This window comes from Lithobates pipiens, unplaced genomic scaffold (genome assembly GCF_037356315.1).
Source record: "Lithobates pipiens isolate NorthernLeopardFrog02 unplaced genomic scaffold, aLitPip1_a1.2 Scaffold_18, whole genome shotgun sequence".
NCBI lineage: Eukaryota > Metazoa > Chordata > Amphibia > Anura > Ranidae > Lithobates > Lithobates pipiens.
Window position 1 is genome coordinate 569145929 of NW_027507758.1, and position 23761 is coordinate 569169689.

Here is a 23761-nt window from a genome sequence, read left to right on the forward strand (position 1 = left end):
AGGCAGTGAAAATCTAAATTTCTAGTTTCTGGCATTAAAACTGTAGGAAACCGAATAAATCCACACATCTGTATTCTCGCAATGGCTCAGGCTGGTCATGATGTAATAACTAAGAAATAGTCATAGTGTAATTGTATGAGGGATATTTTCTTGGCACACACAAGGCCTCTTCAGTCAAACCTGTAGTTTAGCCATACAGGTCAAGGTACAAGGTTCCCTTGATAGCCTTCCCTTTCTAATTCTTGTTTGCCTGTTGGCCAGTTATTGCCTCAGTAACCAATATCTAGACTCAAGTCTTGTGTTAGAAACAACCTCCTGCAATGAAGTGTGGTACTCAAAAGCCAGTTTGTAGGCAAGTCTACTTTCTCCACTGTAAGTGGCACACAACCGCAGCAGCATTGCAGTGGGAGAGAAAGTTGAGAAGACAATGGTGCCTCTGTGGTTTCCTGGGTCACTTGGGCAGCGATCCAGTTGGATTCTAGCAGCCCTATGGTGACCATCTTAGGTCACGCTGAGTCTATTTAAGACCCTGGATCCTGGGATTGGCACGCATTTAATTTGTGGGTAGTGTAGGGACAGGTCACCCCTCTTATAGGGACAGTGAACAGTGCTAGGGAGAGGTTCCATAAAATTAGGGAAAGAATAGGGACAAACCTTCCTTCCTGGAAGCCTTCCCACTTGGGTTCAGATCAGCCAGGCTGCATTTAGATGCTGTCAGTCATCTGTGACCTGCACTGCCATGCATTGCTGTCATTTTCCACGAGTGTTTCCGGTTAGATATCTTCTCACTGGACCTGTTGTGAATGTCGGCTACAGCATGCAGGGCCGTCTTTAGCGCAGGGCAAACGGGGCACCTGCCCTGGGCCCATTGTTTGTAGGGGGGCCCGCACTGCTACCCGCGAATTGGGGCCCAAATGAAGGTTTTTCAGAGTGCACAGAGGACACGGGAGGCTGTATTCCCCTGCTAGCCAGCTGAACGGGGGTGGGGCCGGGAGCTCCACTGACGCTCTGACCCTGCCCCCGTGCAGCCTGTATGCTCGAAACAGAGCGGCTGTAGTGAGAGCCAGTGATCGGAGTGGGAACGTCAGTGGAGCTCCCGGCCCCGCCCCCGGACCTCTGTATTTCCCAGCCAGTATAGAGGGGGTGGGGCTGGGAGCTCCACTGACGCTCCCACTCCGATCACTGGCTCTCACTACAGCCATCTGTTCCGAGCATACAGGCTGCACGGGGCGGGTCAGAGCGTCAGTGGAGCTCTCTGCACTCTGCAAAGCCTTCATCTGGGCCCCAATTCGCGGGTAACGGGGCCCCCCTACAAAGCATCAGTGGAGCTCCCAGCTGTTGTAGTGAGATCAGAGAATGGAAGCCCCGCCCACATACCTCTAAATGTATGTAGTGAGTTTGGCTGCCCAGGTATGTTCTTACACCCATAAAATGCCTGACTGCTTAAACCCTGAGCTGTGTTATTCAACTGTCAAGCTGTGTGTTGCTGAAAGTTCTCTGACCATCACCTGTAGCATGTCCGCAGTCTTTGATTGTCTCCTGTAGTATGTCCGCAGTCCCTGATTGTCTCCTGCAGTATGTCCGCAGTCTCTGATTGTCTCCTGCAGTATGTCCACAGTCTCTGATTGTCTCCTGCAGTATGTCCACAGTCTCTGTATCCTGCAATATGTCCGCAGTCTTTGATTGTCTCCTGAAGTTTGTTTGCAGTCTCTGATTGTATCCTGCAGTATGTCCCCAGTCTCTGATTGTCTCTTGCAGTATGTCGCCAGTCTTTGGTAATCTCCTGCAGTATGTCCGCAGTCTCTGATTGTCTCCTGCAGTATGTCCGCAGTCTCTGATTGTCTCCTGCAGTATGTCTGCATTCTTTTACACTCTCCTGTAGTATGTGTATTAATGTGCCCCTTTACTTGCTCAATTATTTAGGATTGCTCCACTGCTCAGTGAGAGGTAATGATGTGAATTAACCTGTAGCAACCAATCAGTGAACAGTAGTGATCTGCTTTAATCTCTAGCAGCCAATCAGTAAGTGGTAATGATGTGCATTAACCTTTAGCAACCAATCAGAAAGCAGAAATTATGTGTTGTAACCTCTAGCAACCAGCCAGCAAGCAGTAAGGATAGGCTGTAACCTCTGGCAAACAATTGCAATCACTGCGTGATCTGCTGCAGTAAACAGATTTTGAGTCTACCTGCTAATTGTTGTATGTCTCAGAATGGAGGGGGGCCCCCAAGAAAATTTTTGCCCAGGGCCCAATCAAAATTAAAGACGGCCCTGACAGCACGGATCTACTTTCCTGAGATTCCGTCAATAGATGGCCTCCCCTTTGCATGCTCCCCGCACGCCCCATGCAGGGCGTGATCAGCATGCGCTGTGATCACCAAATCAATGAGACTTGGGTGATCACAGATAGGAGTAAGGGGCTAATCATGGCCCCTTGCCACATAATCAGCTGTCAGCCAATGCCAGCTGATTACGTGATGTAAACAGAAGATCGGTAATCATTTTTTTCTCTTCTCACGCTGCCAGTGTGAGAAGAAAAAAAAGCGGATCACCGGCTTCTGTTGAAGGGACATCAGTCCCGAAGAGGAAGAGGCACAGTCGCCTCATCTGTGCCCACCAGTACCGCCTGCCAGTCCCCACAATGTCACGAATCAGTGCCCACCTGTACAAAACAGTGCTAGCAATCAGTGCCACCTATCAGTGCCCATGAGTGCCATTATCAATGCCCACCAGTGGAGTCAATCAGTGCCTCATCAGTGCCACCTAGCAGTGCTGCCTATCAGTGTCATCTACCAGTGCTGACCAGTGTCCATCACTGCCACCCATCAGTACCATCTATTAGGGCCCTTCAGTGCCACTCATCAGTGCTACCTCTCAGTGCCCACCAGTGGCATCTCATAAGTGCCCACCAGTGATGCCTATTATCACCCATCAGTGCCACCTTATCAGTGCCCATCAATGCAGCCTATCAGTGCCCATCAGTGCAGCCTCATTAGCGTACATCAATGAAGGAGAAAAAATACCTGTCAGCAAAATGTATTAACAAAATCTAAAACAGTTTAGTATTTTTTTTTAATAGGTCTTTTTTTAATTAAAAAACCCAGAGGTGATCAAATACCACCAAAAGAAAGTTCTATTTGTGGGGAAAAAAATTATAAAAATTGTATTTGGGTACAGTGTTGTATGACCGTGCAATTGTCGTTCAAAGAGTGACAGCGCAAAAAGCTGAAAATTGGTCTGGGCAGGATGGGGGTTTAAGTGCCCAGTAAGCAAGTGGTTAATACAAGTTCCATTCCCGCAACTGGACTCTGTGTGATTAATGCACCACACTGCACCCATCCTCAAGTTGAATCTCGCTGTTTCCGCTCCGCTTCAAAATCTGAAATGGCCACTGCACTTTGCTGCCCTCCTAGCACTGGGGTAGACACTGTACACTGAAGCAGAGGGGACTCCCCTTGAAACCTGCCTTCATAGACCTGCGTGGCTTCTTCCCGAGAAAGAGGTTTGTGCAGTAGTTTTGGCTTTTCTGTTTCTGGATTATATATGAGATATTTGAGATAAGCTTGTCTATACATTGGTTGTTGAGTATAATACCTGTTTTCATTTAATCAATAAATGGTGTATAAAGGTAATGCTCTAGGCTTGTGTGCTTTCTATTTTGTTCTTTCAATGTCAAGTGTTGTGATGTGGGATATGGGTAGAGTTCTTAGCCCTGTGTAGGCTCCAATTCAACCCTCAACTCTGACCTGGGACATATACAGGGATTTTAATCCAGCCTCTGTGGACAAAGAAAGTGGGGGGGGGGTACGCATGGCTAAGGTGAGCATCAGAAGCCATGAAACTAGCCTAATATTTGCTTTTGCCACCCTTTGAATATCAGTGTTGACTGTTGTTGACCATTTTCTGTAATTTTTGGGATTTACAGTACATTTGCCCACCTAATATGGTGGATGTTACGTTGCTGAGATACTATTTACACCAAACTGTGCATATATTTTTGGTGATCCTTCAGGATATGTTTTAGGAACTCAACTGTTGTTGAGGCTACTCTACTCCCCAAAAGAGAAATTTCCCCAACTTCTGTGTGTGGGGGTGAATGTGTCTCAATTTCTTTCCCCCCTATCAGGACCAAGACAGCAATAATCCTAAGCATAAGCATTACTACATTCTTAGCTCTGTGTAAGCTTTAACCAAATCGACTTTACATAGCACTTTTTTACATAATTTCAGCAGGCAAATGGGGTGGTAGGGAACAAACGAAGGGTAAATATAGGCAACGTTGGGTTAATAAATAAGCCAACCTGCAGCTCTTCCCTACAAGAACAAAGTATAGTTTTAGTGGAAAGCTGGCTATACTCTTTGCAATTTTCAATTTTAACCACTTCTATCCACCTGGAATAATTCCACTGCTCACCAGAATTCACTTATTTGTGAAGACACAACTGGGCAATCAATTGCCAGATTAAATACAGCTTATTAAAAACTATGATAATGTCTTTGAAATATGTCAGATTTTTCCACCATTTTTGGTGGAATTTTGTTCCTATTTTTCCTATGCCTTTGCCCGCTTTTGAATTTTGATAGCAGTTTAAAGGTCAATGACTCCACCAAACTCTCACATATATGGCCAGCTTTTGTGTAGATTTTAGTTGTCTGTTGCTTTAGGTCTAGACAAAAATGTTAAGTGGAATATTTGTTCAATTTAAAAATTGTTGCATCAGCACTTACCAGTATGTCGGTGATTAAGTTTCCCCCAAATTCGAATTATGTAGCCATACACGTCTCTTAAATGGACAACTTCAGCTTGGTGAGCTTCAAATGAAGTAGAGCCAACTACTATTTTATCACCTGGCTGCCAGTCTATGGTGTCATTTAAAGTCATCCTACAAAAACGGCATACAGCAGAACAGTTAGCATATACATGTAAAGTGGGGGAGGAAGCAGTGCTGGAATGGTAATTTGTGATCCGGGGTTATTACCTCTGTAGTGTTGAGTATTTTCAGTGAGACCATGCCAGTCAGGAAGTAATTTTTGGGTTAGGCCCGCTTTTATTAAACAAAAGCAAAGTTTCGTAGAAAATCACTTTGGGTTTTTAACCATCAAAAACAGTCACAGTTAAAACATACTGAGCAACCTTGCTCTCTTTTCAGCAGCACCGCTGCTTAGGTTCCAACGCTTGGCCTTGGCTTTTGATTGGTGTCTCAGACCAGCCCACCCTGCTCTACTGGCTCCCTTTCAGCCTTGAGTTGCAGCACTCGGCACGGGCCCACACCCTGGCTGCTCAATAGGGGATCTCCTTGCACCCATCTGAAGCCCTCCTGTTTCCTATCCCGAGATCTCCTGGCTTTAAAGTGGAGCGCACGTGCCACCTCAACAGAGCAGATCTGTCTCCTGGATGGAGCACACCTGGAGCCCTGAGCCAAGCCCAAGTCAGGAATTATAAGGGCTATGCAGACCTAGACACATGCACTGCTGGTATTCAGCAAGTCCTGGACACTGGGTTGGAGATTTCTTCCCTCCCAAAGCACTATGAAATCTCCAAACTATGAAGCTCAATCGGAGAATACCAAAATCCGGAGAAAGCTGTATAACCTGTTTTCTCCACTTATAATCAATACTCTGGAGCCCCACACTCTGTATAAATGCAAACCTTGTGTCTTGTCTGCAACCATTTTCAAAGTGGCAAGGGCTCTATATACAGTGCCTTGAAAAAGTATTCATACCTTGACATTTTCCAAATGTTATCATATATATAGATTTAAGTGGGGGTGGGATATCTTCTCTGTGGTTTGCAAACCAAGTTCAAGTCGACATTTCTCATAAACCAAACCAAGTTCAAGTAGACTTTTCTCATAACTGAGCTTCTTTGTAGTTTTATTTAGGCTGTTCTCATTATTCTAGATCCTGTTATTAACTTACCTGTACTAACCTACATCCACAAGTGCACCTAATTGTTCTGCCATATGCAAAGTTGATGGAAAGATGGATGGAGCCAAATACAGGACAATCCTAGAAGAAAACATGTAAAGCCCCATACACACTATCAGATTCTCTGCTGATTTTTTCCTTCAGATTTACCAAAACCATATAATATGAGGTCAAACCTTACGAGTTTCAATTTGTATGCAATCAGGCAGGCCCTTGCACTACATGGTTTTGGTAAATCAGGGAAGGAAAAATCAGCAGAAAATCTGATAGTGTGTATGGGGCTTTAGAGTCTGCAAAGGACTTGAGTCTGTAGCAGAGGTTCACCATCCAGCAGGACAATGACCCTAAACATACAGCCAGAGCTACAATGGAATGATTTAGATCAGTGGTTCTCAACCTACTAGACATGTGCGATTAGTTTCGTACGAATCTCAAATTCGTACAAATTTCCCTAAATTCGTATGTTTGGGAGGATCCGAAATACGAATTGGCATGCGTCCGAATTTTGTACGAAATACAAACTTTTGTTTACGAATCCCCAGGAGGAAGTCAGCACAGCACAGGGATGGTGGGAGCCCCTCATCTAATGAAAATTCGTATTTCGGATAGGAAATTCTTCAACGAAATTTCGTATTTCGGATAAAAACCAAACTTCCATCAGCATCGACTGTCATATTGAGGTATATTTTTGCCTTTAAATTCATCGTAAAGAACGTTCGTACAAGTTAACGAACCTAACGACAATTCGTATTTCGTACAAATTGAAATTGAATTTCGGACATGAAATACAAAGTACGAATTAATTCTAATATGAACCGTAACTGAACGGAATAAAACAAATTTATTGACGGCGACCATGTCTACAACCTTCTAGGGCCGGGACCACTTGATAAAATTTCCCAAGTTATGGGGACCCCTAAAGCCGCGTACACACGGGCGGACTGTATGGCCTACTTAGTCCGTCATACAATCCGACGGACAGTCCGTCCTACTTTTGAATGAACGGACTTGACCACACACGGATGCACAAACAGTCCGTCGAAAGCTTGCGCGATGACGTGTACAGCACGTACGACGGGACTAGAAATAGGAAGTCCAATACACAGCAATGCAACCTTTCGCCGTGTAAATCCTTTCTGAGCATGCGCCATTCTTAGTCCGTCGAACTAGCCTACTCACGAGCGGATTGTCCGCTGAAACCAAAGTATGACGGACAGTATTACGGAAATTCCGAAATACTTAATACGCCAGACTGCGCGCTGAAAAAGTCCGCTGAAGCCCACACACGAGCGGACTGTCCGCTGAAATGTGTTTCGACGGACTAAGTAGGCCATACAGTCCGCCCGTGTGTACGCGGCTTAACAGTAAAATTATTTTCGTATCGTGGGTTGTCAGCACCCAAGGTAAGACAAGTAATTTGCGCCCTTAACCCACAGACATTTAGCGCTCCCTAAGTCCCTTACACTCGTACAGTATTAAAACCCCTTATGGTACATTTTAACGAAGAAGCTGAGTGGTCGGCTGTGGGCTCCAGGAACAGCCCAGCTAGGCAGCAATAGGCTCCAGGGACAGCCCCACTGGGTGGCCGCGAAAAGGCTAAGAGAGCGGTGTAGGCTTTAGGAACAGCCCAGGATTCGGTGACCCCTGGTTTAGATCAAAGCATATTCATGTGTTAAAATGGCCCAGTCAAAGTCCAGACCTGAATCCAATTGCAAACTTGAAGACTTGAAAATTGCTGTTCACAGATTCTCGCCGTCCAATCTGACAGAGCTTGACCAATTTTGCAGAGAAGAATGGGCAAAAATGTAACTCTGTAGATGTGCAAAGCTGGTAGAGACATCCCCAAAAAGACCTGCAGCTGGAATTGTAGCAAAAGGTGGTTCTACAAAGTATTGGCTCATGGAGGCTGAATACACCACACTTTTCACATATTTATTTGTAAAAAATGTTGAAAACCATTTATAATTTTCCCTCCACTTCAAAATGATGTGCTGCTTTGTGTTGGTCTATACTATTGCATGAAATCCCAATAAAATATATTTACATTTTTGGTTGTAACATGACGAAATGTGGAAAATTTCAAGGGGTATGAATACTTTAAGGCACTGTATAAATATGACCGTATTACCAATCCAGTGCTGATTCCTAGTCCACTTTCTGACAAAACACACTTTTACTTTTTTTACATTTTCCTTACCCAGCGCTGCTTCCTACTCCTTTATCCAACAAGGCTCCCACTGTCACTTTAATGTCTATTATCCATCTAGATTGTCATGTCACACAAGGTGAACTCATTTCTAAAGTATCTTTTTTGTTGGGTAGATTTTGCTGTATACATATAGTAAATGTACTTGTTTCTTTGTTTTGGAGGTAGCTGTATTGTATCCACTTATTTGTAGCAATTTCTTTGTACAGATCTATAGGATACTGTACTATAAATAAATAACCTTAGTCATAAGACTGATCATGCATTATCTATGGTCATTCGATTTGCACGTAGTACATTCTTGCTGGTCTGGTCACATACAACTCTACTTTTCCCTAGGTATATTCAGACAATATTTAACAATGGCCCTAGAGTTGTCTCAGGTATAGCGATAATACTCAAATATGCTGTGTTTAGACTTTCTTCCCGATAACCTACATTTCATTTCCAGGCGCAATGTCAGCCCCGAGACGTGTCCACGGTTTGCTGGGATAAGCACTATGAATCTTTAACTTTCCATAAACTTCTGCAGTAAGCAAAACAAAGATATTAGTTGAAGAAGGAAAACATCTGTTGATATTATAAGACAGTAGATGGCTTGACATTTGCACATGGTTCCATCAGTTTTAAAAGAGATCATGTCACCAACCTAAACAAATTGCAGTTAAAAGTACAAACTAATTGCATAATTTTTGCTTTCTATGAATATTTTTTTATTGACTTATAACATGCCCTTAAATTTCCTACGGAATTAAAACTTCAGAAGTTGTCAATTCCCTAGCACAGCCCCTTCCTCCCTTGCACTTCACAGTCCTCTCCTCTTCTGGGAGTTTGATTACTGTCTATGCTGTCCCAGCTCATCCACCCCTTCCTTCACCTCCCTATATAACCTTTTATGTAGCTGCTGTGAAAAGAGTAACCAACGCCCGTCGGAACAAATCCCATGGATTTTGTTGTCGGAATGTCCGATCATGTGTACGCAGCATTAGAGCTGTTACTCAAATGACACTATGTGTCACTTGAGTAACAGCTCTAATGCCGCGTACACATGATCGGACATTCCGACAACAAAATCCATGGGATTTGTTCCGACGGGTGTTGGCTCAAACTTGTCTTGCATACACACAGTCACACAATGTTGTTGGACATTCCGAACGTCAAGTACACGGTGACCTACGACGAGCTGAGAAAATTGAAGTTCAATAGCCAGTGCAGCTCTTCTGCTTGATTCCGAGCATGCGTAGAACTTTGTGCTTCGTAATTGTGTACGTGCGATCAGAAGTTCCGACAACGGATTTTGTTGTAGGAAAATTTGAGATCCAGATCTCAAATTTTGTGTTGGAAATTCTGATGGAAAATGTCCGATGGAGCCTACACATAGTCAGAATTTCTGTCAAAAAGCTCCCATCAAACATTTTCCATCTGAAACTCCGACCGTGTGTACGCGGCATTAGTCTGCTAAGGTTGCTGACATCATATTCAAGATGGAGATGCCCAGCAGCGCTCTCCAGGCTCTTAGATGTCTATACAAGAGAGGCTTTTATAAGTAAATAACCTGCAATAAATATGTTAAATGCACATATAATCTTACAGGAAGATTGTTGTTGAAGTGAAAAGTCTGGCAACAGGGTCACTTTAAGGGTATCAGTATTGTCTACCATACAATACCCTTTACATAGCATGGCGGTGAACATGGTAATGGGGGTGAGGGGGCCTTGGTTAGTGGCACTGTCACCAGGCTATGGATTTTTAAATAATTACATATTTTGAACAAGAAATAACTGACCTCTGCAGCAGCAGGCAACTTTTACAACAGATATTACTTACACTTTCATTTCAGCAAATGTGCTCATTTTGTTCCTATCTCCCTACCCTCAGCAGGGACTTTGTAGTCTGGCAGCCTTCTGACCTTTAATGTAAACACAGAACACAGGTAGAGGGGAGAGAGCAGAGTGCTGAGACCAGACTTGAGTGACTTCAAGGCTTTCCTTGTGAATTTTGAGATTGAATTGCTCCGCAGTGTCTGCAGCTACAGAAGTCAGTGAAACCTTGTTTTAAAACCAATCTATGGCTTGTTAGGTATATGTAAAGTACTTGAATAGCAATATCTTGGCCAAGAATATTCTTTATATTTTACTCAAAAATTGTTGATTCCTGTCAGTACGTGTTTGGTTGTAGAGACATAAAGTGGGCAGGTTTAAGGGGGTTGAAACATAAAGCTGAAAGACAGCAACCAAGTGTGGGGTAAGAACAATGGACAGCAAAGTTGACTATGGGATTCTCTGAGAGAAGCAAAAGGGCCTTGAGTCTCATATCCTGCATGTAATGCAGGGGTGTCAAACTCAACTTCATTGCAGGCCATATCATTTTATGGTTGCTGTCAAAGGACAAAGCTGTCCTTGTAGCCACATAAGGCTTCTGTGTTTAAATATGCAAGTGGTGAGCAGAGGACGAGAGCCAGAGGTCCCGGAATGAAGTTCAGCCATGTTCCGACTGAAAAAAAGCCCTGGGTGTGAGGGCCACATGAAATGGCCTGGTGGGCTGAATTTGGCCCACGGGCCTTGTGTTTGACACATGTCATGTAATGTTTTTATGTGGAAGTAATGTGACTGTTCAGCAACCAACTGTTTAATGTGGAACTCTAGCACTCTTTATTTTTAGAGAATGGTCATGAGGACAGGTGGTTAGGTTATAGCCTGGAGGATGATCTAAGGCCTTCCCACTCTTTCCATTACTAAAAACTTTGGATACAGTTCCAATATAAATGCTGGTGATCTTTCCCACAAGATTCAGGTCAATGCTGGTTGGTCCAACCCCTTTTCTGTGGATAGTATTGATGGACAAGTATCAACTATCTGTAGGTGTTACACCACACAGCCAAGGGCTGTTGAAGACTTTAAAGGGTTTGTGTTATTCTTTGCACACCCCCTACCCATTGCTGTTGCATGAACCACCCACCCAGATTGGACATTATGTAGATGGAACAGCATTGATAACAGTGGGAACCATGCCAAGTATAGAGTTGAACTTGAGTATTTTTTTCAGTCATGCAGGGTGACAAAAGACTGATCACCAGTGTAAATGGCTGTTATTATACTGGCCACCAATGTTTATGGGGATTCAAATACACAATTTGCAGCTGCACACATTTGATGACCTTTTCATGGAACTAGGCTGAAACCAAATGAAATATACTGGCCTTGTAACATTTTCTCTTATTTTTCAGTATAGTAAAGTAACCACCAGCCTCAAGCACAGCACAGGCACACAATTCATGGGAAATGTATGGTACATCTGCAAATGGTTGATTTTATATTTTCTTCTACATTGGCAAATATCCATTATTTGAATATTACATTAATCCCCAGTTTCCTTGGATAATTTGTACCTTTAGCAAGCTTATTTTTTCTATTGTATTTTGGCTGAAGCCAGCAAAGGGTATTCTGCTTTTCATTAGTAAATAAGCTGAAGGATAAGTAACAGTATGATACACACAGCAGTATCTAAAGAAACAGGATTAATGGAATGAGAACCAATTGTGCTATAAAGCTTTGTCCAAATTTGTCAGTGAGATAAAATCGGTAATGCTTTCTAAAGTGAACCTGCAATGCAATTAAAATAATAAATGATGATCTAATGAATATAAAACAGGCACCTATCTTTCCGGATGATGCCTTTGCTTATATTTTCATGTCTGCTCTAGGATTCCCTGATATAGTAATATAAAGTAATACTTCAAGGCATTGTACACTTTAAAAAAGTTTTTTTTGTTTTAACTAGGTATTAGGCTAACGCTACTCGCGTTTTTATAACATCCAGTGTGCATGAGGCCTTAGGCCGCGTACACACGGGCGGATTGTCTGCCCAACTTAGTCCGCTGAACAGTGTTTCAGCGGACAATCCGCTCGTGTGTGGGCTTCAGCGGACTTTTTCAGCGGATTGTCTGACGAACAAAGTCTAATGGAATTTCCGTAAGACAGTCCGTCCAAACTTGGTTTCAGCGGACAGTCCGCTCGTGAGTAGGCTAGTTCGACAGACTAAGTTTGGCGCATGCTCAGAAAGGATTTACACGGCGAAGGTTGCATTGCAGTGTATTGGACGTCAAATTTTTTGTCGCGTCGTACGTGCCGTACACGTCATCGCGCAAGCTTTCAGCGGACTGTCTGCTCATCGTGTGTGGTCAAGTCCGTTCATGCAAATTTTGAACGGACTGTCTGTCGGATTGTCTGACGAACTTAGTTGGCCAGACAATCCGCCGTGTGTATGCGGCCTTAGAGTAGTTATATTCCCCGTGTCTTTGCCTTACCTTGTAATGATGGGCTCACATGTTGTGGCTGCAGTTTGTAATGCCATGACTGATTGATTCCCCTATGTCCATGTATTGCTTCTGCTAGTATGTCTCTATGGACCAGAGGGACAGGTGAACTTCCTGTTCCGTGTCACACAGCGTCCAATACATATACTGTTATCCACTCTGTGTTGCATCACAAATGTGGAAGTGCTAAGATGATGAAACGCATTACCTCCAAACGGCAAGTGAGCCTTCTGTGTGTCTGTGAATGTTCTGTCTGTTTGTGTCTGTGTCGGATGTAATTACTATTTAGCTCTCACCTGTACCAGCACTAGGCTAAGAGGCCCAGGCATTGTGAGATATATAGCTTCTTCACAGGAAATGTCAGTTCTCAGATCGCAGACATAGGTCATGCATTAACCTGTGTCATGTCATATGCCTCTTGTTTCTACACAAACAGAAACTTCAGACAAGTGAATGTGAAGATTTTCTCTTCTTTAGGCTGTGCATGCATGGCAACAAATGTCACCATGAAACTACATGATCAATGCACATCCATATGCCAGTGGAAAACACAAGGCACAGGTAGGAAGTTTTACAATGCTTTTAAATTTACCATTTCCCAGAAATGTCTGCAACATTTCAACATTATGGTGAAAAGCATTGAAATAAATTGGGAAGGAGGTTTGTTAACTCCTTGGAGCCAGTGCCAGCCAGCCTTTTAAGGGGTTTAAAATGCTGGGAGGTGGGGCTTATGGTCATGTGACTGCCGTAGTTGGCTGTCACGACAGTCACATGATTGGTAAGCTACCAATCGCTGTTAGCTGCTGTTAACTATACCAGGAGCATGTGGGGCGCACGCTCTCATCACAGCTCTATTTGCACTAATAAACTAGAAATGAAAGGCTAGACATTCATGTTTACATAGAAAATACATTTTAAATACCATTTTTTTTTTATAAGTGATTATATAATCACTGTTCTCAGCTGCACTAAGAGATGGGGTGGAGAAACAGCAAAGGGTGTGCCAGAGCACATATTGACAACTGAATGACAGGCAGGCTGTTCTCCCAGCACAGCCAGAAAACTGACCACACTGGGATGGATGTGCCCTCATGCATAGTGGGGTCAGTTTCAAATAGGAAAGCAGCGGGACTGGAAGGAACATCAGGTTTTTCACAATAGAAGAAACAAAAAGAACAGGATATTTTTTAACACAAGTACATGGTACAGCGGGCACATATCAGGAATAATGCTGTAGTAACACCCCTTCCTTTCCTGGCAGTGCACCCTATTGATAATATTATAATGTTCCAGTGCATTAGACTGAGAATGTGGTGGTTGGGGGGGGGGAGGGGTTAGAGGCCTACCTGGAAACCACTATTAGCACACTGAATGGCCCGAGACGCTCAAGTAGATAAAAAGGTATGTGCCATCATGTTTTGTGACTCTTCAGATCATCTTCATCATTTTAAAGGAAAGATATTAGGAGAGGAACAATAAACCTGCCATTGATAACAATCTGAAAATGTCAGTTGCCCGCCTTTAAGATTTTCTAAATCACTGACCCAGAGAAGCACGATAATAACTGTCATTTCTTTTTTTAGTTTCCTCAACTGTATACTTGTTTTGAGTCCATGACCAGTGAACAGCTGGTCATGCAATAGCAGACTTAATATTTATCCCATGACAAGTTTAGTTGATATCCATTTCTCTCTAACTTCACAAACTATAACACATTTAGCTGCAACAAAGTATGCTATTATCCAATATGTACATTTTATGCTTAATGCCCATTTTTAGAAAAATTGGAACCTTCTCATCCCTCCCAGCCACCTCACTTCCACCCTCTCATATAAAAACCTAAGACTTTTTTAGCTTACCTAAATATGCAGTCCCCTCCCCCCCATCCCCCCACATTACCTCTTCCAGATGTAAAGACCACTGACAGACCATATTGTGATGTCTCAACGCCACAGCTGGAGTCTTCAGTTCCCTGTGAGGACCCAGCTGCTGGATTCATAGGCAAGCATACACGTCACCAGACAATAAATTAGGCACTCAAAAAAGGACCATCTCACTCTGCAGTCTAGAAAACTTGATACCTGAAGACAAATTCAGGCAAGTATTCGAGCTATTTAGACTTTGTTTTTTATTAAATTACTGGGGCAATTATATAGAGGTGTGTACTGTGTAGGGGCAGGAGGAAGGGGTATATGAATTTGAATACTTACTCTTTGATTATTTAAATGTAATCCCCATTCATCTTCACAAAATCTGACACTTCAGCTTGAGTGTTAGGGGTTTCATTAAAGCAGATCTAAACTCTCCTATTGTTTTCAGCCAAGGAAACTGCCATTTCGGCCTCGGTTTGATCTTCGACTGCCATAATGATGCACATATGATCAGTTATGACACCAGTCAATAGATGGTTTGACAGTTTGGTTGAGAGCACAACCAATGTGAAAGTTACATTCCCATTGTGTGCTGGCAAAGTCAGGGCTTGTTCACACTTGACTACATTTCTAATGCTTAACAAATGCTCCTATAGTCTTAGTATGAGTGTTAGACTTGCGTTAATGAGCTTTAATATGGGCATTACACTGGGCTCAATAAACTTTAGTATGGGTGTTACACTGGGCTCAATGAGCTTTAGTATGGGCGTGACACTGGGCTCAATGAGCTTTAGTATGGGCGTTACCCTGGGCTCAATGAGCTTTAGTATGGGCGTTACCCTGGGCTCAATGAGCTTTAGTATGGGCGTTACCCTGGGCTCAATGAGCTTTAGTATGGGCGTTACCCTGGGCTCAATGAGCTTTAGTATGGGCGTTACCCTGGGCTCAATGAGCTTTAGTATGGGCGTTACCCTGGGCTCAATGAGCTTTAGTATGGGCGTTACCCTGGGCTCAATGAGCTTTAGTATGGGCGTTACCCTGGGCTCAATGAGCTTTAGTATGGGCGTTACCCTGGGCTCAATGAGCTTTAGTATGGGCGTTACCCTGGGGTCAATGAGCTTTAGTATGGGTGTTATACTGGTGCTTTACATTTGTTAATAACAAGCTAAAAATGCTCCCAACACGACCTATGCCCAGTTTTGAAGCGTTTGATGAGCGTAAGCACATTAAAACCTCTCCACAATGGAAAGCGACATTACAGGTAGAAATTTTTTTTTAATGCCCTGCAACCGCACCGCACCCATGCCGCACACATCTGCCAGAGCATTTGCAAAGCATTACCATAGACTTGAATGGGAGCCATTGAAAGGCTTTAAATGCCTCCTTACTCAACATAAATTATGAAGTGTGTGTGTTTTGATAATGTGAACAGCACTATGTGCTGTCTATTGTATCATTTGAATAGGCTTTGAGGGGCCTTTTTAACGCCCCTCGAATGCCTGCTTCTAATGCCAGTGTGAACTTAGCCAAACTATTTCTTAAAACTGTTAATCTACCACTTTAAGTTCCGCTTTAACAGTCTATCCATATGCTGATAAAACACAGCTATTGCTACGGGGGTCAGACTCTTGGCATCAACTGCCAAACCTTAGGTGACTTCCTTGACACTGAAGCTGAAGTGTCAGACTCCAGAGGACAAACCAAAATTTTGAATACGAAATCTTGCACAATTATAATAAAATACTAATGGACATGCATTCCTGCAAAAGACTAATCAAGACTGGGCCTCTTTCAAATAAATCATAAGTTTGATCTCGTGGAAAAAGTACATACACGTTCTTACTTAGAACAAAAAGCTTTGCTGAATAAAACTATGCCAATCAAGGTAACAATGCATAGGAATACGGGCCTGTACATTTCATGGGCTTAGTGCCCCTTTAAGCAAACATGTGCAACTGATATTATTCTGCTATTTGCATATCCGCAGTGCAGGAAACCAGGCACCGGGGCAAAGCAGAGCAGTCTAAAATAGAGTAAATGCTTAAGGGCTAGTTTCAGCCAATCTCCCATTTGCTTCCTAATGCAATAATTATGCAAATGACACAACTCCACTAGATACAATAAGAAAAAAAATTAAATAAAACATGAGCACAGGTTTTCAAATGTGTTTCATCCTGTCATGAAAAGAGCCAGAGAAACCTATGCCGACTGATATAATAGACTCAGGAAACATCTATTTCGCAGTAATTTCAGCTTTGAGCGCCACCATATTGGCTTTGTCATCTGTACTGTCTATTAGGAGAAGAATATTTGTCTTCTATTACCAATAACGCCAGGAGACACACTTAGACCACTCAGCCGATCGCATTGGGCTCCCTCTGATGCACGGATTAATATGTGCATTCTTCGCCCCCTTTCCAAAGGCCTTTCCAGTGTGCCTAGAAAAAAAGAAAAGGATGTAAAATGGTCAAAGTCCACCAAGTTTAAACTAATGGAAGGACACCCAGGGACAATATATACTGATGTGGGAGCAGCAAAGAATGAGAAGTCGGAGGTGCTATGATTGAAAGTTGTTTTTTATATTTATTAAAATAACATGAAACAAGCCAACATGTTTCAGGGGGCTTACAGGCCTCTTCTTCAGGGTGAAACATGTCAATAGTATGCCAGTCTCAAAAAGGAGGTACTTGAGCTGCATGTCTTTGGTTGTTTTTCAGGTATTTTTTTGTATTTGTACAGGTGTTTTTGCATATTTTGCAGGCTTGAACACTTTTTTTAAATAATTTTTAGAAATTAGAAAGCTAAAGCAAAAAGGAAACACGAAAGGTGAAAAAAAAAACACTATTGTAGTTTTTTAGGCACTCCCACTGAACTAACTTGGGCCAAAATACACAATTCTGCCTCAAAAGAAGCTTATGTACTTTTGCCAGTGATATGCTTCAAGATTCAAGCAATGCTATGCTCAGGTATGGGCAGGCACCATTGAATATAATCAAAATCATATTGATGAGCATTGCAGCGCTTATGCTAAAGCTATAAACTGAACTTCAAATTGATCATGTGTGAGCAGGGCCCAAGTCCCATCAAACACAATGGCTTGTTTCATGTTGTTTCAATGAAGAATGGAGAGTGGACCACACCACATCTCATCCTTTGATGCTCACAACATCAATATATTTATTCAATAGTAATGAAGGACCTCCACCATGGTATACTGTACCTCCTTCTATTAGTATCTTGAATCTGTACAAATCGACATCATATATAATCTAGCACCACCACAAGAACCACAAGTATCAGAAACATAGTACATCTATGAATGGTCAATACTGTATATGCTGCCAGCTTCTCAAATACTTTTCTGATCTAAACTCAAAAAAAATGTAAAATATTGGCGCTTACCAATCCTTATGCCACGTACACACGACCAAACTTTCTGGAAGACTAGGTCCAACGGGATTAGTCCGTCGGACAATCCGATCGTGTGTGGGCTAGTCCGACCATTTTTTATGAAAAAAATCAGACAAACCGAGAAATAGAACATGTTTCAAATCTATCCGATGAAAACCATTCATCTGTGTGCTAGTCCGACGGACCAAATACAACGCAAGGGCAGCTATTGGCTACTGGCTATTGAACTTCCTTGTTTAGTCCCGTCTTACGTCATCACATTCAAAACGAACGGACTTTCGAACGGACTTAGTCCGTTCATGTGTGGCCAAGTCCGTTCATTCAGAAAGTCCGTCGGGAAGAACGTCGGACCTAGTCCGTCGAAAAGTCTGGACGTGTGTACGCGCCATTAGATGTGATGGCTAAAACAGTTTTCCTTTTTTTTTCAGGCTATTAATTTTTTATTTTCACCTGCTGATCCTGCCAGTAGAATACTACCTGTCCTAGGGTGACAACACTCACTACATGTACTGTATATATGAAACAGCAGCGTTGTTACCCTAGGACAGGAAGTTTCTTAGGATTTAGGACTGTACTCCATAGAGGTGAACTGGGTAGGACTAATAACAGTTGCTAACTGATAACAGCGCAGCAGAGGCAGATTGTACAGAAAGTTGTCAGCTCACTGGATTTCTGGCAGGATCAGCAAGTGCTGTTTTGCCATTATTAAACAGATATACCAAAATGTTTTCAGTTGTATGTTAAACAGAACCAAAAGAAGCAAATAAGAGGAGCGCACTATTCAGGTTTACATATGTATACTTTAAAGTGTTACTAAACCCAGGACCCAGCATTCACTATATTTGGTCTCACACAGTACACAGAACATGGAAATGCAATTATTTTAGTAAATATAAACTGCTAAATACCCTTTCTCATAAGCAGTATATCGCAGTCTTTTGACTTCTATCAATGTCTGGCCGAGCACTGGTTGAAGCTTGTAGGAGGAGTTTTCATTCTTCTCTGACTGTCCTATGAGCTTGCATGACCACTGACACTCCAGACAGTGGTAATCACTTAAAAACAAAACAAAAATATCGCGCTTGGTGCAAACCTGAGAGCTGCAACTAAAAACCATCTAATATCAAAATATGGGTCAAATCAGAAAAAATTATACATAAAGTTGCGCTAAATATACGTGAAAATTGAAGTGAAAAACTCAATACAAATCACAAAAAAATGCAAATCAAAAAAACATCCTGTGTAAAGTTCAATCAAGAAAAAAAGGAGTCTTTGTAATCAGGGAATCTTAGTTCCAAAAAGAAGCCAGCGAACAGGAAAATCAATCCTTTTTACGAATACAGTGGAATCTTCCTGACTTTGCCACTATCACTTCCAGATCTGAAAAAGTTTGACTCTTACCGCAATGGGTGGACTCCAAACCAGCGGAGTTGTTAGCGCGAGCAGACAGCCCTCTGCAGGGTTCTTTTGCATGTATTCCGTTCCGATGTACTACTGAGGGCATGGATAGATGCGGATCATTCGAAGGTAACCAGCCTAGATCGAAAAGTTCCGAAAACCGTTGTACGTCCTGCTTCTCCTCTCAGTCACCGTAGAGAAAGGCAAAGTGGCCGTCCGATCTCCCTGTATGCCTGGAGTTATCTAAAGCTCCCCAGCGAAAAATTGGGCTGTTTGTGCTGATACCACTCTTAGAATATTCCATAGCACAGGTGTATATTTGTTCATAATTTTAACCGTTTTTTTATGCATATTTTTTATTTGTTAGAATCGGACCTATTCGATCATACCTTTGGTCTGTCGTGTATATATTTTTTATTAATAAAATTGACGACTGCTTAACGGTACGTTCACGATCGGAGTCCTCTTTTGTTTTTCCCTTCCCCTCACTCGTGGCCAGGAGGCCCGAGTGTTTTGTGTTTCACTACAGGTTTGCGCACTGAAAAACCATGGCATCCGACGATTCGCTGGGGAGCTTTAGTTAACTCCAGGCATACAGGGAGATCGGACGGCCACTTTGCCTTTCTCTACGGTGACCGAGAGGAGAAGCAGGACGTACGACGGTTTCCGGAACTTTTCGATCTAGGCTGGTTACCTTCGAATGATCCGCATCTATCCATGCCCTCAGTAGTACACCGAAACGGAATACACGCAAAAGAACCCTGCAGAGGGCTGTCTGCTCGCGCTAACGACTCCGCTGGTTTGGAGTCCACCCATTGCGGTAAGAGTCAAAACTTTTTCAGATCTGGATGTGATAGTGGCAAAGTCAGGAAGATTCCACTGTATTCGTAAAAAGGATTGATTTTCCTGTTCACTGGCTTCTTTTTGGAACTAAGATTCCCTAATTACAAAGACTCTTTTTTCTTGATTGAACTTTACACAGGATATTTTTTTGATTTGCATTTTTTTTGTGATTTGTATTGAGTTTTTCACTTCAATTTTCACGTATATTTAGCGCAACTTTATGTATAATTTTTTTAGTGGTAATCACTTACACACCCCCCAAAAAAAAAACTCTCTAGCAATACAAACCAATCTGAGCATGTGCAGAGTGCCTCCAAGGCTTTTTACTATGGCAGATGGATTGGGGACAATGAAAGAAGGGGGGATCAGAGAAGACGGGATCAAACAGCCTTTATACACAATGCGGAGGATTAACCACTTAGGTTCCACAGTGATTATAACACGCATGCTTTACTGCATATATAGACTGATTTCTTGTGGGTTTGACCATTATATTTGGTCAAGGTTTGACCATAAAGTTTGACCATTATATTTAATTTAAAGTGCTACTAACACTTTAAATTAAATATAATGGTCAAACCTTTCGGAAGAGAATGATTAAAGTCTGTCAGCTTTTTATTTCCATACGTATCCCATTGGGGAGATTTCCCTGGACATCCTGCCATATAAACACACCATAAAGTGAGAAGAAGTCTTTCCAAAGTGGGGATAATGGCCTCATAGAGAGTTTCCACCAGTATATGTTCCAAGTTGGAAGTTTGCCCCTCTATTCCTGCTCCGGTGACACAAAAAATGTTAGATTTGCAAGGACAATGGTCACCTGGGCAAGAAAAATTATGACTTCCTGCCCAGTGGTGTAGAGAAACAAACAACAATAAAAAACAGATAGTAGCTCCAATCCCTCACCGCTCTATCCAAAAACTGAAACAATACATCTAGGTAAAAAAAATGTGGCTCAACCATGCAGTTTTGTCACCCCTTAGCCATTAGCGGGAACAAGCCCTTACAGCTTTATGAATCAGAAATAGTTGCGGGAGAAAAACTGTGCTCCAGACAAACAGATAAATGCAGATAAAAAATTGCACTTATTCCTATCCAGTTCAGAATATACACCATTTTGCCACACAAACCTGACAGGAGAGGAGACCTGATCTTTCTTTGCTGTACTTTTACTTACTTTTACTTTGCTCCACTTTTACTTACAGGTCTCCTCCCCACTCCCACCACGTCACAGGAAAGGAGAAGAAGCACAACTATGAGCTCATCAGCATATTCCTTACACTGCAACACACCTGATTGGCACTTTGAGCTGCCTCTGCCTTCCCAACTCTGAACTCAACTGTATAGTGGGCTACAAACTGCTAATATCAGGTCAGTTTTAGGAACTTACACATCAGCCTTAAATTAAAGGTTGTAAAGGGTCTTTTTATCTAACTTTAATAAGACTACTATGTATAAAAAAAGACATTTATAAGACTACTAATGTATAAAGAAACCAATCACTTTATCTCGATAGCACCCCTTTACCGCTAGGCAGTGTTGGAGAACCTTCACGTGGCTTATTGGGCTACCGTTTAAACTTAGGGCAGAACCTTAGACTCTTTGAGGGTAGAAGAAAGTGGGCACCAATCACCTTAGGAAGAGAGGGATTGGAGCACCAGATACCCAAAATGACCACAAATGTAGACACTGAATCCTACTTATGCCCCGTACACACGATCGGACTTTCAACAAAACCTTGGATTTTTGTTCAAAGGTTTTTGGCTCAAACTTGTCTTGCATACACATGGTCACACAAATGTTGGACAACAATTACGAATGTGGGAACGTGGTGACGTACAAGACGTACGACGAGCCGAGAAAAAGGAAGTTCAATAGCCAGTGACGCTCTTTCTGCTTGATTTCGAGCATGGGTGAACTTTTGTGCGACTGACTTGTGTACACACGATCGGAAATTACAACAACAAAGTTTTGTTGGCGGAACATGTGAGAACCTGCTAGCCAACATTTGTTGACAGAAAGTCCGACAACAAATGTTCGATGGAGCATACACACGGTCGGACTTTCCACCAACAAGCTCACATCCAACGTTAATACAGGCTAAAGCTGAAGCTAAACTGGGCACTCTGTACTCTTCAGATGTAAAAGTAATTTCAGGGTAGTACACTTTCCCACTGGATGAGCCACCAGAACTTCCTGCAATGCACACCAGTGGTATGTTCTACTCAGCTTCCCCTGGATACTCTTTAGCAGACAACGCTTCACTCCTGTTCCTCCAGTCTAGGTCTCAGCTTCAATCCTCCTAGATATGTCTTCCAGCAAGGCAGTGTAAGCTTCTTGTGCTTTCTTTCTTAAAGGAGAAGTAGGAAGACACTCTTTTGGCCCTACTTCTCCTGGGTATCACTTGAGTGAACTTCTTTCTGTTGTATTAGCCCTTTGATGTCACTCAGATGGGCCAGGCTTTGTAGAGATCCCAAATGTAATTTCAGGATCTACCCAGATGCTTGGACTGGCAGCTGGCTCAGACTCTTAAGAAGCGACTGAGAGCCTGAGCCAGCCCAGTGCACTAGTGAGTACTGGAGGGGCAGAGCAGAAAACTGGGGACTGACAGCCACTGCTCTCTGCTCACTGGAGACTGAGAACTGAGCGATCATAGGTCTTTGATTGCTCAGTTCTCAGTCTCAGAGGAGGCTGTGAGTATGAATGTTTATTTTTTAAAATGTCCCATACTTCTCTTAAAGCACATGTCCTCTCCAGACAGCCAGTCTGGGAGGTTAGAGAGCAGTTTTATACGTGTCCTCCTCCAGGCAAAGCCTGGGAGGCATAAGAGGTTCCAAAAGATTTCCCCAAATATTTATACCCTTTTAAAGCATGCACCACAGGTAGTAAATCTATTGGTTGGCGATAGACACATAAATATTCATAACTTATAGAACCCTCTTATGCCGCGTAACCACGACTAGTTTTACCGGCGAAATAAACTCGGAAGGTTTTTCCAACGGAGTTCCGCTGAAACTGTCTTGCGTACACACAATCACACCAGTCTGATCGTTAAGAATGCGGTGAAGTACAACACGTACGACAGGACTAGAAAAAGGAAGTTCAATAGCCAGTAGCCAATAGCCTCCGTCTCGTACTTGCTTCAGAGCATGCGTAGTTTTTGGTCTGTCGGAACAGCATACAGACAAGCGGTTTTCCCAATAGGAATTGGTTCCATCGGAAATATTTAAAACATGTTCTATTTCTAGGTCCCTCAGAATTTTCTTAAAAAAAGGCCCATGAGGCATACACACGATCGGAATATAGGATGATAAGCTTCCATCTGACTTTTTCTGTCGGACATTCCGCTCGTGTGTACGCGGCATTACACTATTGCCAGATAGAAGTGAACAATAATAACTTAGGGAAACCTGAGAAAAACAATTTCACACGTGGCAGATTGCGGTTGCAATCCACTTGCTCAGCAGGAGATCTGTCCGCTGATCCCTGCTTATGCAGAGCAGACATAGACCATTCTCCTCCATGGGTGGATGGATGTAAATGTACCACCAGTCTGATCCCCTGGAATCTGCCTGAAAAACGGACAAGCAAACCCGATCAGAATGTTCGTGTGAAAGAGGCATAACAAATTCATGCTCAGGCTGACTACAGCCTTACAGCACTAAATTTAGATTAGGGACACCACTGCTTAGGGTAGGGTCCCTACACACAGATGTTTAAAAGCTGAACTGTGATTGTTCTATCTGTTACTGTAGTGCAGTGGCCTCCAAACTGCAGCCTGTGGGCCT

At 42.7% G+C, this 23761-nt stretch overlaps 1 protein-coding gene across 2 annotated transcripts in view; it reads right to left on the reverse strand.

Annotated features, from left to right (window-relative positions):
• PKHD1 (PKHD1 ciliary IPT domain containing fibrocystin/polyductin) overlaps nt 1-23761 on the reverse strand; it is a 975887-nt gene that overhangs the window by 259860 nt on the left and 692266 nt on the right. For both annotated transcript variants that reach the window (XM_077489019.1, XM_077489018.1), the window contains 3 exons: nt 16646-16759; nt 8574-8661; nt 4730-4884 (listed from right to left, as the gene is read on the reverse strand). In XM_077489019.1, the coding sequence (XP_077345145.1) occupies nt 4730-4884; nt 8574-8661; nt 16646-16759 (357 nt within the window). The remainder of the gene's footprint in view (nt 1-4729; nt 4885-8573; nt 8662-16645; nt 16760-23761) is intronic.